The 14,544-nt window shown below is 40.5% G+C and overlaps 1 protein-coding gene across 1 annotated transcript in view; it reads right to left on the bottom strand.

Annotated features, from left to right (window-relative positions):
- The window catches only part of dip2ca (disco-interacting protein 2 homolog Ca), a 179,050-nt gene extending 172,711 nt beyond the window's left edge, over positions 1 to 6,339 (bottom strand). The window contains 1 exon segment of the mRNA XM_036558486.1: positions 5,709 to 6,339. Within this exon segment, the coding sequence (XP_036414379.1) occupies positions 5,709 to 5,787 (79 nt within the window). The 5' untranslated portion in view covers positions 5,788 to 6,339.
- Positions 6,340 to 14,544: the final 8,205 nt, after the last annotated feature.

Genomic DNA, 14,544 nt, shown 5'->3' with positions numbered 1-14,544 from the left:
TTAAAGTGATGTAAGCTCACTGACCAATCGCAGATGTTCTGATAATTCTCCGGACAAATCTTATGTGCACAATGAATGAGCGCTGAAACCTTGCAATTGTCAGATCAACTACAAGGCCCAATCCCATTTCACCCCTCGCCCCTACCACTCAGCCCTACCCCTCGGTTTTGCACGTTCACATCTAGGGATAGGGTGCCCTGATTTTTGTCGAGATAGAGGGGGAGGGCGAAGTGTTAGGGCTACATGGCCCTCCAAACGGAGGTTTTTCAGAGGCTCCAAACAGAGAGTTATGAGAAAAAAGAAAAACCGGCAAGATGGCTGAACAAGAGACCAAAGAAACCAACAAATATGACAATTTTTTCATTTAGAAAATAACGAAAACTGTTTATTACTTTAGTTTGATGTTGTTTTAATGTACTGTGGTCCTTTTCTTCATAACAAGCATAAAAAAATCACTAATAGTATGCTAATGTCTCAGTAGCTAGCAGCTAAATTTCCTGTTCCGCCTTAAATAGGCCACGCCTGAAGCACCACAATGTGACTGCTGCACTATTTAAGGTGGAACAGGAAAATTCAAACAGGAAGCTGGCGAATATCTGACTTCAGCTTCATATCACCAAAGATTTAGCGGTGTCTGATAAGAAATAACTGTCGCATCCCCCCATATGATGCCCTAAATGTAACTAAAGCCCAGCAGTGAGGTTGCTGAACTTTACCCTCCTCTGCTATCACCGCAGACTGGCAGGGTCGCCTACAGAGCTGTTAATGAATCAATGCTCTTTATTTGAGGGTCCCAAGATTTCAGCTACTACCCCTCGTAACTCAAATCCAAGTGGCAAAGTGACACTCGAAAACAAGGGGTAGGGGTAAAAATAAGAAATGGGATTGGGTCCAAAGATTGTCACAATATCACACAAAAGAATCATTAATACTCACAGTCATATAGCTCCACACAGGAATGCTCTGGGGTTCCACTGGAAAGGCATTGGAAAGGATCATTTTCTAACATGTCAATCACAGTGAATCGCAAAGCGCATGGCCACTAAATGAGCTGATTAAACCTGATGAAGCTTGAAGGACATCTAAAAATATCATCTTTAATTCTAACAAATACTAGGTTGAACCGGCTGGCTCTTCTGTGGCGGATGCAGTGCGTACAAGGCATACGCTACGACAACTGCTCAGCCAGCTGTTGCTTCTGCACCAAGACAAAGCCTAACCTTCAGTCATAAGGGTATACCAACAAAGCCGACACTGTAAGACACCGAGTAATTGCCACCTTTTCTCCTTATTCCTGTCATAAAGAGGAAAACAAAAGAGCCTTTCTGTTTTCTTCAGACATCCCGTGCGTAGGTGTGGGTTTTATGAAACAGGTGCTACGTAGTCATCGTACCCCGTGTTTGATGAGGAACACTGAGGAGCGCGAAACGCAGAGAGGAAGGGGTTAAGGCCGCTGCCTCGCTGTGTTTTGGAGCACCAGATGCCTGGGGCCTCGGAGGATGTGTAAAATGAAGCCCAGATGTGCCTGTAGAGGAGACTGCATTATGGGGGAATGAGTTAAAAAAGCTACAGGAATTTCAAAGCAACTGCACTGGGCCCCGCGTCCTCCCTGTACCTACTGTACCGCACGGTGCCAAAGACGACTCACAACACCACCCACGTCTTCACCACACTCCCGCCACATGCTCACGCTTTCTTGACTGCACCTTTTGGGTGACAGTTGACAGACAGTTGCTTAACAAGGCAACTTTTCCCCAAAAAACATCACCACTCCACCGACACTGTAAAAATATGCATAGAGGTAGTGAAGTGTTGCCAAAAACTCTGCCCCGTAGCACCTTTTGGAGAGAGTCACCTCTCATGAGGATAGAGATGTTTTCTGAAGAACCCTGTGACATCCAATTAGTGGACCACGGAGCCAACTATTACTGCTAAAAGTAGAGTTTCTGTGTGTGATACAGACTATTGCTACCCAAAGCACGACCCATGAGGCTGAACGTTTTCATTCGGCCCTCCAGGCGACACCTCCCTTGAATGAACGTTCGAAACAATGTACTGCAACGTTAAATTGCTGATGCGCCCCTCGGCCTGTTCTGAGGGTCTCTAAATTGACGTCTTCCATGGGAACCACTGTCATTGATCAAAACTTGGCATCTTGGGTGAATCTATTATTGCATTGTTTATAATTCAGCTGCACTCACTGATTAGCACAAAGATACTTGGCGCTATCTTGTTTTTAAAAATAAAGTACGTCTTGTTCTGAGCCAAACCAACCTGTGTAGGATATGGGATGGTTAAAGCTCTGTGAAGAGGCGTCGAGACATATCGATATAACACATAAACAATAAAATACTCAATTGAATCTTGTCGATTAAGACAATGTGTGTCCTTACACGCCTAATTTTTACAGTGATGCGATTACACAGATTTATTTGGTGGACGCAGATGACCGATATGGGCCCAGCCTTCACAGAACACTGAGCAATAACTGCATCTCAACACACAAGGCTGGACTGGCTGAACTGACTACTAATGGTTCCTTTTAAATAAAGCTGGGGACCAAAATAAGGCCGGCCTGGTATTTCTCACCATCAAACAACGAATTCATGGACGATTCAACTTCTGCTACAACAAAGCTAGCTCAGGAGAAGGTGTTATTACACAGGTACAGAGCTGTAGGGCCTAGCTGTGTATTATGGAAGCCTGTTTCCACCACTGGAAAAAAAATATATCCCATTTAAATCATAATAATTAGAGTTTCCCATATTTATGACTTAATATCTCATAATTACAAGTTAGCATCTCATAATTATGACTTAGCATCTTATGATAATAACTTACTTTGTCACAATCATGACTTAGTATCTCATAATTATGACACAGCATCTCATAATTATGACTTGCTATGTCATAATAATGAGATCCTATCTCACAATAATGACTTACTATATTGAAATTGTAATATTGCTATCTCATAATTCCGACTTAGTATGTCATCATTATGACTTAGCATCTCATAATTATGAATTGCTTTCTCATAATAATGACTTACTACATCATGACTATAACTTAGCATCTGATAGCAATGACTTACTTTGTCATAATTATGATTTAGCATCTCATTATTATGAACTGCTTTCTCAAAATAACGACTTGCTATATCATAAATATGACTTAGCATCTCAGAATAATGACTTTGTCTTAATTATGACTTAGCATCTCATAATGACTTACTTTCTCACAATTACGTCTTGGTTTCTCATAATAATGACTTACTGTCTTATAATTATAACTTAGCATCTCATTATTATGAATTACTTTCTCATAATAACGACTTACTATATCAGAAATATGACTTAGCACCTCATAACAATGACTTACTTTGTCTTAATTATGACTTAGCATCTCATAGTGACTTACTTTCTCATAATAATGACATACTGACCTATCATTATGGCCTAGCTGCTTATAACAAAAAATATATCATAATTAAGACTTAGTATCTCATAATAATGAGATTTGATCTCATAATTACGACTTAATATCTCAGAATAATGTCAATAATTATGACTTAGTATCTCATTAATATGAGTTACTTTCTCATAACGATGCTTAGCACCTGGTGATTACGAGAACATTTTTAAGTCATTATTATAACATACTATATGGCTTTTTTATCTTTTGAGTGGCTTCCACAGTATACGCTTCCACCAAATACAAGAGAGAGATGATTTTTTTAGAAATCCTGCCACAAAGGAAAGGCTGAAGATGGCTTCCAGTAAAAACAAACCCACACACCTCAGCACGCACGAAACCAGAAACACGAACCGCCATCCAGTGAGGCAGCCACGTTCATCGAGTGTGAGTTCATTAACTGTTAACTGGCACAGAAATAGTGATATATTTGTGATAAAATGTGTTTTTTACCGATTAAACTCCTCTGCTGGTTCGGGCTTCTCTGCCCGTCTCGACAACTCCGAGGCGCTCGAGCGAGAGCTCTTCGCGCCTTAAATGGTCGCGAGGACGCCGCGCGCCACCAGAAAGCAACGGTCGAGCAGCGCTAAACGGACGAAGCCGAAGCCGAAGCCGAAGCCGAAGCTCAGCACACAGATAGCGGGCTATAAAAACTAAATTTGGCACAAAAATAAGATTTCAGACACAAAAATGAGATTTGTTTGGGAAAATCGCTTTAACAACAACTTACATAGAGGGGGTGGGTAGCTTTAAGGTAACCTGTCAACGTACGGGGCTCAAACCGACTATAAACGGCCTATTCCTCTTAAATAAAGCCGGCCTAAGACCAGTTTAAAGGAGAACCCCACCGATTTTTCAAAAAATCCCACCTAATTAAACGACTGCAGTGTAAACAAAGCCAATCAGAGCGGTTTGGCGTGAAACGCTTCGTTCAAGGAAACCTGCCGAGTCAGAATTGTCCACAGCGGTGGTGATGGGAACCAGACGTCTGAAGAGTCTAATGCCTCTGAAATCTCCCTTTACAGAAAGTTACCGCATTATATGGTTATATATATGCTGTCTGGTGTCTGAGACATTGTTTTATGACAGTTTTGTGATAAAATTTAGGCTTAAAATGTATTTTGCTCCCTTCATGGCGGAGGGATATAACTTCGCAGGGTGTTGTAAGGCAACTAGTCCCCAAGAAAACGTATTATTTTCAGATTTATGACTGTTTTACCAACATTTACATTACATATATAAACTCGGGAGGTGCGTGTAGGTGCACTGTTGGTTTTGGACAGTAAATAAGTGACCCCTGGCCAAGTGACCCCTGGTTCCTATCAGCACCACTGTAAAGAAATCAGTCTACAAGGAAGCGTTTCACACCAAACCACTCTGAACGGCTGTTGACATCTCAAGTTTCGTTCTAACGGTCGCTTATATGTGGAGCTGTTGTTCTAGCTAGCTGTATATGTCCATGAATATAGGCATTATTCTATGTAGCTGGACGTGGAGGAGTTGTCAGTTGGTTTAAGGACGAATTTAGCTTCCTATTCGCCAGAATGGAACTGCTGCACCATTTAAGGTGGAACGGGAAAATTCGTGACTCGGTTTGAAACTTTTTATTAGCCTAACTTAACTATACAGCCAGATTAGCTAGCTAAACTAACGTTTCTACACACTGCTTTCTAGCTTGTATTCCTTAAAACGTTTTATTCACGTTTTAAACACTGATATGTTTACAAAACTGAAGTTGGCTTCTTATTCTCCAGCCTCTTCTTTTAATTTTCCGTTCCACCTTAAATGGGAACGCTCCAGCCGTTAAATTCCGGCGTCTGTGCTCTCTCGCTCCAGAGCGTAACTGCTGCACCGTTTAAGGTGGAACGGATAAATTCGAATAAGAAGCTGACTTCAGCTTCGCGATTTAGCGTTTTTTAGGGAGATGCGTCGGTTTTTTGGTTTAGTTTCAGAAATTCTCCAAGGTCTGAGGAGGAACGAGAAGTCTGAATTGAATGGCTCATTCAAGGTCACTGACAACAAAGAAATGCGGTGGAAATTGAGGGGCTGAGCCTCGCCTTTTCCACACGAAATCACCATTCCGCATGCAGCAGGAGGAATAATTTACCTCCAACATCTGGTGTGGGCTGGTGGCGGCGGTTGGTAGGTGAGGGAGGGAGCTAACGTCTCCCCCACGACCGTATTTCAACAACAATAAACGCACAAATACTCCGTAAACAGGCTGCCCGTCTTACCTTCCGATAACTCCAGCTCCAGTTCGGCTAATCTGGCTCGCACTTCCAGAGGAAGGGGCAGCGCATCGCGGTCCGCCATTGTCCGTTTGAAAAGAGGGGAATAAAACCACTCTCGTCCTCTTTCTTCTCTCTCAGGCGAGTCTGTCAGCGCTGCTGTCCTTTCTCCGCGCCGCAGCCGCAGCGGTGCATAAGGGCTTCAGGGAGATGGAGGTGGCCGAGCGGGTCGAGGAGCGCGTTCGTGTGCGGAGTGTTGATCTCTCTCAGCGGAGCCCAGCCATGTCCGAGCGGCTCCGGGCTGGGCGGGTTGGAGAGAGGAGAGAGGCGCGGTGTGTGTCGGCGTGTGTGGCGGCGGAGAGGCTCGCTGATCGCACAGCAGCGTCCGCAGCTCCCTCTCTCTCTCCCTCTCTCTCTGCCCGTCTCTCTATCGCTCTCTCTCTCTCAACCTGGCATGACGCAAGGGGCGTGCTGTTCTCCCAGTCACCACAAGGGGGCGAAAGTGAAATAAATGAAAGGGGAGCTCCACCAATTTTACCAAATTTCTGCCTAATTTGATCATTGATGCAAACAAACTCTGTTGAAAGTGTTTGTTGGCTACACACTTAAAACAGATCAAGAACCACAAAGATTCAAGGGTTCTTTACTAAAGAAAATGGCTCTATATAGGACCTTCAGCACTCGGTAACCTACCTACCTACCTGTCTGTCTATCTATCGATCTGTCTATCTATCTATCTATCTATCTATCTATCTATCTATCTACCTGTCTGTCTGTCTGTCTATCTATCTATCTATCTACCCGTCTGTCTGTCTATCTATCTACCTGTCTGTCTATTTATCTATCTACCTGTCTGTCTGTCTATCTACCTGTCTATCTATCGATATGTCTGTCTATCTATCTACCTACCTGTCTGTCTATCTATCTATCTATCTATCTATCTATCTGTCTGTCTGTATCTGTCTATCTATCAATCTATCTGTCAGTCTATCTACCTGTCTGTCTATCCATCGATCTATCTGTCTATCTATTTACCTGTCTGTCTGTCTATCGATCTATGTCTGTCTGTCTATCTATCTATCTGTCTATTTATCTATCTATCTACCTACCTACCTGTCTATCTATCGATCTGTCTATCTATCTGTCTATCTACCTGTCTGTCTATCTATCTATATACCTGTCTTTCTGTCTATTTATCTATCTAACTACCTACCTACCTGTCTATCTACCTGTCTGTCTATCTGTCTGTCTACCTGTCTATCTATCTATCTATCTATCTACCTGTCTGTCTATCTGTCTGTCTGTCTATTTATCTGTCTATCGATCTATCTACCTGTCTGTCTATCTACCTGTCTGTCTATCTATCAATCTATCTGTCTATTTCTGTCTATCTACCTGTCTGTCTATCTATCTATCTATCTATGTACCTGTCTGTCTATCTATTTGTCTATCTATCGATCTGTCTATCCATCGATCTGTCTGTCTGTCTATCTATCTGTCTGTCTGTCTATCTATCTGTCTGTCTATCTGTCTATTGATCTATCTATCTGTCTGTCTGTCTATCTATTATCAACCCTTAAAGATGGTTCTTCAAGGGTTGAAGAATGTGCTGTGCATGGTTCTTTATAGACCCGTTTATAAAGTGGTTCTACATATGTGTTCTTCTATGGTTACGAGCTTGACATCGTAACAAAAGCAGAACACTTTTTGGCACTATATGGAACCGTTTTCAAAAAAGGTTCTACGTAGAATCATCTACAACACGTCCGTCAATCTGAAGAACCATCACCACGCAAAAAACCTTTCAAGCATGCAAATGGTTCTTTGAGCGTTCATGGTTCTATATAGAATTGTTCCCTTTACTAGAGAACTCTTGAAGAACCATCTTTTTAAAGAGTGGAGTCACTAATGGTATTTTGTGTTTGTCCTGATGTGTTAATATCACAGTGTAAAGGACTCTGATGGTTTAGCAGGTGTTCTGAGACTGATTCCTGATGTGTTTGATGGTTTACTAATGGGGTCTAAATGTGTCCTACAAGAAACTAGTGGTCTCTAATGGTAACCATTAAGCTAATTCCCATTGGTAAGCAAAACATCCGATTTTAATCCTGATGGTTCTAATGGTCTTTTTTCGGCAGTGAAGTCATTCAGGTTGTTTTGATGTGAAATGGTTGATTGGGGAGAAACTTACAGACTCAGATTTCTTTACAGTGGTGGTGATGGGAACCAGAGGTCACCATGACTACAACACTAATACAGCCATTTTATTTGCTATCCAAAACCACCAGAGAACCAACACGTTAGGACAAACCTTGTATCTCCATTTTCGTAGTTTTCTTTGGCATAATTTAAAAAAAGGCGGATGCCCTTTATGTTGTATCAAACTCTGATGATGATTGTGATTTATTTGTGATGTTATGTCTGAACAAATCTACGATTTAAGTAGTATTTTAAAGGAACATGTCGTCGCTGTCCAATAAAAAACATGTATCTCCATTTTCTGTGATTTTTACTTTCCTGCTTCATTTGAGCTCAGCAGCTGGCCTGTACATTGTGTGAAAATTTCATGATGATTGGACCAATAGAAATGCTCAAAGATTGCTTAGAATAAAATCTCTTTCCATTGACTTACATTGAAAGTAAAGAACGTTTTTGCCCTCTCCTGTAAAGTTAGTATTTTGGAGATTTTGTTTTTCTTTGGACAGCGACGATTATATATATATTGCCAAAAGTATTGGCTTGTCTGCCTTCACATGCATATGAACTTGAGCGACTTCCCATTCTTAATCCATAGGGTTTAATATGATGTTGGCCCACCCTTTCCAGCTATAACAGCTTCAACTCTTCTGGGAAGGCTTTCCACAAGGTTTAGGAGTGTTTATGGGAATGTTTGACCATTCTTCCAGAAGCGTATTTGTGAGGTCAGACAGTCTCCGCTCTAATTCATCCCAAAGGTGTTCTGTCGGGTTGAGGTCAGGACTCTGTGCAGGCCAGTTAAGTTCTTCCACACCAAACTCGCTCATCCATGTCTTTATGGACCTTGCTTTGTGGACTGGTGCGCAGTCGTGTTGGAACAGGAAGGGGCCAAACTTCCCAAACTGTTCCCACAAAGTTGGGAGCATGAAATTGTCCAGAATCTCTTGGTGCTGAAGCATTAAGAGTTCCTTTCGCTGGAACTAAGCGGCCGAGCCCCAACTCCTGAAGAACAGCCCCACACCATAATCCCCCCTCCACCAAACTTTACAGTTGGCACAATGTAGTCAGACAAGTACCGTTCTCCTCGCAACCGCCAAACCCAGACTCGTCCATCGGATTGCCAGACGGATAAGCGTGATTGGTCACTCCAGAGAACACGTCTCCACTGCTCTAGAGTCCAGTGGCGGCGCTTTACACCGCTGCATTCAACGCTTTGCATTGGTGATGTAAGGCTTGGATGCAGCTGCTCGGCCATGGAAACCCATTCCATGAAGCTCTCTACGCTGTTCTTGAGCTAATCTGAAGGCCACATCAAGTTTGGAGGTCTGTCGCGATTGACTCTGCAGAAAGTTGGCGACCTCTGCGCACTATGCCCCTCAGCATCCGCTGACCCCGCTCTGTCATTTTACGTGGCTGACCACTTCGTGGCTGAGTCGCTGTTGTTCCCAATCGCTTCCACTTTGTTATAATACCACCGACAGTTGACTGAGGAATATTTAGTAGCGCGGAAATTTCACGACTGGACTTGTTGCACAGGTGGCATCCTATCACTGTACCACGCTGGAATTCACTGAGCTCCTGAGAGCGACCCATTGTATCTCCATTTTTGATGTTTTTCAGTTTTTGACTATTTGAAAATACCTGTTACCCTTTACATTGTATGTAAATTTCAGGATGAACTGTCTAAAGGAAATGACGCAAAATGACTTGGAAAGAAGTCTGGTTCCATTGACTTACATTAAAAGTGAAGTATGTTTTTTCCTTCTCCTTAAAGTTACCATTTTGGAGATACAAGGTTTTCTTCCGACAACAGCGAGACATATCTATATCTACCTATATCTATACACTTACATTTATTTTTTATGGTACATTTCTAGGTGAAATATTTATTCATACATCTTAAAATAAATGTATCTTAAAATATATTTGGTTAATATGGAAATATATTCTGAAATACATTTTAATGTTTGGAATGTATCTCAGCATGGACTGCAATGTATTTGAAATGTATTTTAAATATCATCACTGTCCAAAGAAAACCACGTATCTCCATTTTTGTCTAAAATTTCATGATTAAAGGACCAATAGAAACACACTAAAATCACTTGGAATAAAATCTCTTTACATTAACTTACATTAAAGAGTGTTTTTGTCCTTTTGTTTTTCATTGGACAGTGACCATATATAAAAACTGATGTGCATATATTTTTTGATCTACCCCTATCAAAGATCTCTGTACCCGTACAGATACACATGAATTTTGAAAATTTGGCTTGAGTAATTTTTCAAACCTTGAGCACAAAATCAGTTTTTTGTTACTGGAGAAACCAACCAAATGTCCACCACTGAACTGACCTTCACTGATACTGCACCACTAACCAACAATGGTAAATGCACATGTGTTTCTGCTGAGGAAAGACTAAGTGACACTGGAATTGGCTCTGGGTTTTTTGTGTGAGGAAAAGTGTGAAATAATTGGAGAGGATTTCTATTAGATAAACACTGAAGTGAAAAGTATGCCATATTCTGCCTCAGAGCTAATCTACAATTTAAATAGTTTATGCTGTCTGCAGGTAAGGATTTTGTTGAAGTAACTTAGATTGGAACTATCTTAAAATATGGACTCTGCTAGAAAAAACAGCGTAGATCAGCAGGACTGCTCACCAGCATTTGTTGTATTCTGGATGCTGGTTTTGCTGGTCAGCAGCAATGGAAGTTAACCCCTTACCGATCCATGGGCCCAAAGTTTTATTACACACCTCTGTAAACTAAGAAAAGCTCCATTAGTTTGCCTTGAGGTCCCTGTAGTTAATAAATAATAAGCCAATGCAAAGACATAATGAGATGTAATAAGCCTGGAATGTTAAGGGGTCAATATGCTGGGCACCAGCAAAACCAGTATGTGTTCTGAATGCTGGTATGCAGCATGAGTAGACTAATAAATCAGTGTGATCAGTTATTAATCTCAGTGTTACTGAGCTCTGCTAAAGCCTGAGTAGACTGATAAATCAATGTGATGATCAGTTATTAATCTCAGTGTTACTGAGCTCTGCTAAAGCCTGAGTAGACTGATAAATCAATGTGATGATCAGTTATTAATCTGTGTTACTGAGCTCTGCTAAAGCCTGAGTAGACTGATAAATCAATATGATCAGTTATTAATCTGTTACTGAGCTCTGCTAAAGCCTGAGTAGACTGATAAATTAATGTGATCAGTTATTAATCTCACTGAACTAAATACATGGTGAGAATTTTGTAGCTTCATTTAAATAAGTGAATTTTTCATTACACATATTAACAGAAGAATTACATGAACAAAACTGCCAACCAGTAAGAGCCTAAATAAAAATCACAAGTCCATCTGCCATGTCAAAATGTATTCTAAATGTATTCTACTTTACGTATTGTGATAGAAAAGTGTCACTGAACACATTTATTACACTACTTTTTCAAACCCAGAGTGAGCAGAACCTTCATCAGTGGCCTTTGAGTTAAAAGACATCAGGAAGGATCTTCTCCACTTGCTTTGTTTTTCAGTCCCATACTCCACTGTACCTTTATTAGCTAGTTGTAACTTTTTGCTGTTGGACATTCAGAAACATGCAAGTCCAAACTGCTTTGATGATATTCCTCACATTCTGGATCATGAGCAGATAAGAACGTTTCTCCCATGGCTCATGTGTCCTGCGGGCCAAGTCAGGCCCGTGACACAGTTCTATTCAGCCCGCGAAATTATTTTAATTTTCTATTCTTAGTAGCCCGTTTCACCCTGAGATGCACTACAGTCCCCAGCATGCACTGCAACATATTGTGCGTTCTGATCCCCTTGCACCAACAACAACCTATGGGCCAGCGGTTACACAAAAAGAAAAGACATAAAATAAAAGTATACATATATATTTTTATTTACAATTATTTTTGAATAAGTATTTAATGCCTATTTTGCTGCTGCAGTTTCGGCATGTTCTGAATAAACAATGGCCCGTTTGGATCACGGCAAAGTGTTAAGTAAAAATGAAACCCAAATCCGTGGGCCAGCTGTATTTTTGAGATTTTTTAATATGGCCCTTTTAGTGGTTGCATTTGACACCCCTGTCTTATGGCATCTAATCTGACACATGTACATGATGTTAGTGTAAATAAAACGCATTATCATTAGCGTTACCATTTCAGTGTTAATAAATACACTATCAGTCTCAAGTGAGAAGTCTACAAATAAGTAGGCTACATTCAGTAATGCAGCTATTAGCAGTACAGTATTGTGGAGAACTTGGGTTTAAAATATGGACCTGCTAGAAAAAAACAGCGTTGATCAGCAGAGCTGGTCACCAACAAAACCAGAATATGTTGTGTCTTGGATGCTGGTTTTGCTGGTCAACAGCAATGGAAGTTAATATGCTGGGCACGAGCAAAACCAGTATGTTGTGTTTTGAATGCTGGTATGCTGGTCATCCAGTATGGTCATGCTGGGTGACTAGCTAAACCAGCACTAGACCAGCATGGTACTTGCATTCCCACTGACACTGATGGCAAATTCATTTAACTGAAAAACAAAATGACAAATTTCAGCACTTTCTGTAGTCTGTTGGCATAAACGTGTTTCTACACGCTGTAGCCGTAAAAGAGTTTAACTAAAAAAAAAAACCTGTAACCAACCAGCACGAGACCAGCATAAACCAGCTTAGACCAGCATGGTAGTTGCAGTAGTTATTAGACACTTGTAACTTTTTGCTGTTGGACGTTCAGAAACAGGCAGGTTCAAACTGCTTTGATGATATCCCTCCCGTACTGGATCATGAACAGATAAGGATGTTCCTCTAATGGTATCTAATCTGACACACGTGTTCAACATGATGTTGGTGTAAACAAAATGCCTTTAAAAACAGCAGCACAGCTTTAGGTGTCACCATTTCAGTATTGGAAACTATCATAGTCTTAAGTGTGAAGTCTAATAAACTCAGGTAGGCTACATTCAGTAATACAGCTATTATCAGTACAGTAATGTGGACAAAGAACCTGGAGTTTCACACTGAGCCGGTGGAAAAACGACAGCAGTAAATAAACAGAATGCACATCACTAAATACTGAAATTCGCTAATAAACAAAGTAATACACAGCCTAAACAGGGACAATTACAACAATAGCCAATTTTTGCTATATTTCAGTCTTTTTGAGGTTAGAGGAGCATTTTCAGAACACGAACTACACCTAGCTTTAAAGGGGAGTTCCACCGATTTTTCAAAATTTCTGCATAATTCAGTGGCTGGGGTGCAAAGTCATTCAGAGTGGTTTGATGTTAAATAGTTCATTTGTAAAGAAACTTAGACTCCGATTTCTTTACAGTGGTGGTGATAGGAACCAAGGCTCACCATGTCTACAACACAAATATAGCCATTTTATTTACGATCCAAAACCACTGCTGATGATGGTAAAATAGTGGTCAAGCTGAGAAAATAAAGTTTTCTTTACTATTTTGCCTTAGAACACGCTTCTTGTATCCCTCCAAATACGCTTTAGACCAAAACTTTATTACAAAGCGCATGTAAAGCAACGTCTCAGGCATCACGCTGAGTATTCATATCCACTTCATGCATTAACTTTCTGTGAGGGAGCTTTTAGAGGTGGACGTCTGGTTCCTATCACCTCCACTGTGAACAATTCTGACTCTTAAGTTTCTCTAGAACGGAGCATTTTACACCAAACCACTCTGAATGACCTTGTTGACATGTTAACCATTTAATTATGCAGAAAATTGGTGGAGTTCCCCTTTAATAAAATCAAGACTATATTTTCTACTCGTGTGCATTCGCCTTGACTCCTAGAAAACAATATTGCCTGGACAAACAGCAAATCATAAGATTATAGAAGTTAGACAAACTCAAATATTAGAAGTAGAGATAAACTAATATTTTATACAGTGTTCTTACATATTAGCACTCAAACAGCAGTATCAGGCTCTCTCTATGAAAGATGGATTTAGACATTATTAAAGATGTAAAATAAAAGCAGAGAGAAATAAAACACTTATCAGGCAATATTAGTATTCTATCAACTCTCATTCAAGCTGTTATGAGTCATGGACCTTTATTTTTGCAGTCTCAGCTCTCCACAAGAAAATGATGCTCAAGATACGCCACCTTGTGGTGATAACTTCACACCAGAGACGTCACGGCAAACTGATGAAATGCTCCATGACAGATTCTGCAGAACACAGCAACTTGACAAAACATCAATACTTAATGGGCATCCAATTTCTCATTGACATTTATTTTAATACACCTTGCTCTTAACCAATTTAAGGGTACCTTTTTTTTTTTTAAATGTTTTCCAATTATTTACATCTGTACAGTGAAAGCACACATTTCCAAGTGCACACATTACAGTTCTGACCATAAGCATGTACAAAAGAAAAAGAAAAAAAGAACAAAAAAAGAGAGAGACAGAAAACAAAATCCCATTTCAACCCCGACAGTATTGTGCTACACAAATGCAGTGACCAAGGCTGTGAGAACATCCCCACCACACCACCCATTTTTTGTCTACCCTTTTGGGAACTGAAACAAAACTCCAATCTCTCTTCTAAAAAGTTAAGGCAGAGACACTTTTCAAGTTTAAATAAAATTCAAGTTTTCAAACGCTGTTAATT

This window comes from Colossoma macropomum, unplaced genomic scaffold, assembly GCF_904425465.1.
Source record: "Colossoma macropomum unplaced genomic scaffold, Colossoma_macropomum, whole genome shotgun sequence".
NCBI lineage: Eukaryota > Metazoa > Chordata > Actinopteri > Characiformes > Serrasalmidae > Colossoma > Colossoma macropomum.
Note: the sequence above shows the minus strand (reverse complement) of the source record. Positions and strands in the feature narration are given on the sequence as shown.